The 4,313-nt window shown below is 39.6% G+C and overlaps 1 protein-coding gene across 1 annotated transcript in view; it reads right to left on the bottom strand.

The window, feature by feature from the left end:
* LOC138859241 (YLP motif-containing protein 1-like) overlaps positions 1-666 on the bottom strand; it is a 669-nt gene extending 3 nt beyond the window's left edge. Inside the window, exon 1 of the mRNA XM_070113456.1 lies at positions 1-666. This exon is cut by the window's left edge and continues 3 nt beyond it. Coding sequence (XP_069969557.1) covers positions 1-666 — 666 coding nt within the window.
* Between the last annotated feature and the right edge of the window lie 3,647 nt (positions 667-4,313).

Raw genomic sequence — 4,313 nt, 5'->3', positions numbered from 1 at the left:
GGGAGTACAGGAGGGTGCCAGAGGGTGCCAGGGGGGTGCCATGGAGCGTAGGAAGGTTTCAGGGAGTACAGGAGGGTGCCAGGGAGTACAGGAGGGTGCCAGGGAGTACAGGAGGGTGCCAGGGAGTACAGGAGGGTGCCAGGGAGTACAGGAGGGTGCCAGGGAGTACAGGAGGGTGCCAGGGAGTACAGGAGGGTGCCAGGGAGTACAGGAGGGTGCCAGGGAGTACAGGAGGGTGCCAGGGAGTACAGGAGGGTTGCCAGGGAGTACAGGAGGGTGCCAGGGAGTACAGGAGGGTGCCAGGGAGTACAGGAGGGTGCCAGGGAGTACAGGAGGGTGCCAGGGAGTACAGGAGGGTGCCAGGGAGTACAGGAGGGTGCCAGGGAGTACAGGAGGGTGCCAGGGAGTACAGGAGGGTGCCAGGGAGTACAGGAGGGTGCCAGGGAGTACAGGAGGGTGCCAGGGAGTACAGGAGGGTGCCAGGGAGTACAGGAGGGTGCCAGGGAGTACAGGAGGGTGCCAGGGAGCGTAGGAATGTTTCAGGGAGTACAGGAGGGTGCCAGGAAGTACAGGAGGGTGCCAGATGGTTCCAGGGAGTACAGGGGCGGGGGGGAGTAGAGGGTGCCAACGGGTGCCAGAGAAGTGTCGAAGGCTTGAATACGTCATGGGTGTTCAGCGTTCTCGAGTGTGTGCGTGTGTGTTCATTCATGCATCTGTGCTACTGTGGGTACGTATTGGTTTGTACGTGTGTTTGTTTGTTTGTTTGTTTGTTTGAGGAAGGGGTGTTGGGGGGGGGGGGTGTGGCCTAACTTTACTCATTCTTTTGGGAGCTTTTGGGACGACTTACTCACTCTGAGAGGGGGGGGGGATCTTTACTCATTCTTACTCACTCCCTGACTTACTGATAGATTAAAGGGTTGTTTATGAGTCCCGCTGAATGAGTAAATGATTGACGGAATGTGAGTGAGTGAGTGATGGAATGAGTGAGATTTTGAGTGAGTGAGAAAGTGAGTGAGTCAGAGAATGAGTGAGTGTAAGTTGAGTGAGTGGTTGAGTAAATGAGAACGGGAAGAGTGTGAGTTGTATGAATGAGGGAATGAGTGAGTAAATTTATGAGTCAAATGAAAAAGATGAGTGAGTGAATGATGAATGAATGAATTTGCAAAACGAATGAGTGAATGAGTCAAATAATTGCGTTCTTATTATTATTATCATCATCATCAATATTTTTGAAGTGAGTAAAGTCAGTCAGATGATTTTTTTGTGTGTGTTTGTGTTATTATTTGTTATTATTATTATTATTATTGTTATTATTATTATTATTATTATTGTGTTATTATTATTATGTGTTTTTATTATTCTCATCATCATCATCAATATTTTTGAAGTGAGTAAAGTCAGTCAGATGTTTTTTTTTTTTGTGTGTGTTTGTGTTATTCTTATCCTTTTTGTTTTTGTTTTTCCTTCGTTAGATTTCTTCTCAAACTTTACCCCCCCCCCCTTCTGTTTTCCTCTTGAAATTCTTAAGAAATTGAGGGGAAAGAAAAGTTTTTTTCCTGTCATCTTATCTTCGTAATGATAATAATAGTAATAATGATAATAATGATGATGATGATAATAATGATAATAATAATAATAATAATAATAATAATAATAATAATAATAATAATAATAATAATAATAATAATAATAATAATAATAATAATAATAATGATAATGATAATAACAGTAATTCTGATGATAAGGATGATGACAATAATGATAATGATAGTGATGATAATGATAATAATAGTAGTAGTAATAACGAACTAAAAGGTGTTGAAGATATTATTTCTTCTTCTACCACTCCTTTCTTTTACTTCCCCCTTTCTCTCTCTCTCTCTTTCTCTCTCTTTTTCTTTCTTTCTCTCTCTCTCTCACTCTCTCTATTTCTCTCTATTCTCTCTCTCTCTCTCTCTCTCTCTCTCTCTCTCTCTCTCTCTCTCTCTCTCTCTCTCTCTCTCTCTCTCTCTCTCTCTCTCTCTCTCTCTCTCTCTCTCTCTCTCTCTCTCTCTCTCTCTCTCTCTCTCTGTCTCTCACCCCTCTCCCTCTCTCTCTCTCCTCTCTCTCTTTCTCTCTCCCTCCCTCCTCCTCTCATTCACTCACTCCTCTCTCTCTCTTTCTCTTTCTCTCCTCCTTCCCTTCTCTCATTCACTCACTCACTCCCTCTCTCTCTCTTTCTCTCTTTCTGCCTCCCTCCCTCTCATTCACTCACTCCCTCTCTCCCTCTCTCCCTCTCACAGATTTTTATTCCTCCCTCTACAACCCCTATTCTTCCACCCACCCCCACCTCTTTTTTTCTCTCTCTCTCTTTCTCTCTTTCTCTCTCCTTTTAACTTTTACGCCTCGGCTACTTCTCTCGACCAGGGCTTCACCAGGGCTTCACCGGGGCTTCGGGGCTTCAGATCCCGCCCGTCCGAGGCTTCAGGAAAGAGCAATCATCATCTCCATTTCATCAAAGGTCAATTCATCAAGTCAGTTCATCAGAATCTAATCAGAACTTGGAACTTCTTGATCGAGGGAGTCGGGTGAAAAATAGAGAGGGTGGGAGGGAGAGGGAGGGAGAGGGATGGAGGGGGAGTGGGACGGGGGATGGAGGGAGAGGGAGGGAGGGGCGTGGGAGAGGGAAGGAGGGAGGGATGGAAGGAGAGGAAGGGGTGGGAGGAGGGTGGGAGGAGAGGGTGGGAGGGAAGGGGAGAGGGTGGGAGGGTGGGGAGAGGGTGAGGGAGGGAAGGGAGGAAGGAGAGGGGAGGGAAGGGAGAGGGAGGGAGGGATGAAGTAGAAAGAAAGGGAAAGAGAGAGAGAGAAGAAAGAGAAGAGGAGTGAGAAGAGAATGGGAAAGCGGGGGGGGGGGGTAAAGGAGGGAGGGAGTATGGATAGGGGGATGAGGGGGGAGAGATAATAGATTAAGTTATGGTTCTCTTTCTTTTCTAAAATAATGATAATTATGGTAATTATGATAATGATGATAATGATGATGATGATGATAATAATAATAATAATAATGATAATAATGATTATAATACTAAAGATGATAATAATAATTATTATAATAATAACAACGATAATAACAACAATAATGATGATAATGACAATAATCATAATTAATAAATCTTAATACTGATAATAATCAAAAGAAGGAAGATAAGAAAAAGTATATAAATAAAACAGGGAGGGAGGGAGGGGGGGAGTTCAAAACCGAGGCTCTGAATGTCGTTAAGCTATAATTTCCCATCAAATAGTGTGCATAAATCGACCTTAATGGTTGTTTGGGGATAGCGTTATATTCCCCCCACGCTCGTGTCACTCACGCCAAGCTAAGAAATGTTTTATTGTTATTGTTGCCTTTGGCGGTTGGGTTGCTTTTGTTGTTTACGTAGTTTTTGAATGTTTTTAATGTTTTTGAATGTTTTTTAATGTTTTTGGATGGGTTTAAATGTTTTTGAATGTTTTTGAATGTTTTTTAATGTTTTGGATGGGTTTAAATGTTTTTGAATGTTTTTGAATGTTTTTAAATGTTTTTGAATGTTTTTAATGTTTTTGAATGTTTTTGAATGTTTTTGAATGTTTTTGAATGTTTTTGAATGTTTTTTTTATGTTTTTGGATGGGTTTAAATGTTTTTGAATGTTTTTGAATGTTTTTTTTTTAAGTTTTTGGATGAGTTTAAATGTTTTTGAATGTTTTTGAATGTTTTTTAATGTTTTTGGATGGGTTTAAATGTTTTTGAATGTTTTTAAATGTTTTTGAATGTTTTTAATGTTTTTGAATGTTTTTGAATGTTTTTGAATGTTTTTGAATGTTTTTGAATGTTTTTTTTATGTTTTTGGATGGGTTTAAATGTTTTTGAATGTTTTTGAATGTTTTTTTTTTATGTTTTTGGATGGGTTTAAATGTTTTTGAATGTTTTTGAATGTTTTTTAATGTTTTTGGATGGGTTTAAATGTTTTTGAATGTTTTTGAATGTTTTTAAATGTTTTTGAATGTTTTTAATCTTTTTGAATGTTTTTGAATGTTTTTGAATGTTTTTGAATGTTTTGAATGTTTTTTAGATGTGTTTGAATATTTCTGTTTGGATGGGTTTAAATGTTTTTGAATGTTTTTTGGAATGTCTTTTTTTTATGTTTTTTAAGGATGGGTTTAAATGTTTTTGAATGTTTTCGCTTTGCTATTTTTTCTGTTGTTGTTTTTTTTGCTTTCTTTTTGTTGTTGTTGTCTTTGCTAATGTTGTTGTTTGCGTTGTTTTTGAATGCCTTTGCTGTTGTTTTTTCTTTGT

Source organism: Penaeus vannamei, chromosome 34 (assembly GCF_042767895.1).
Source record: "Penaeus vannamei isolate JL-2024 chromosome 34, ASM4276789v1, whole genome shotgun sequence".
Taxonomy (NCBI): domain Eukaryota; kingdom Metazoa; phylum Arthropoda; class Malacostraca; order Decapoda; family Penaeidae; genus Penaeus; species Penaeus vannamei.
The sequence above is the reverse complement of the archived record's forward strand: the minus strand, read 5'-3'. Positions and strand labels throughout refer to the sequence as shown.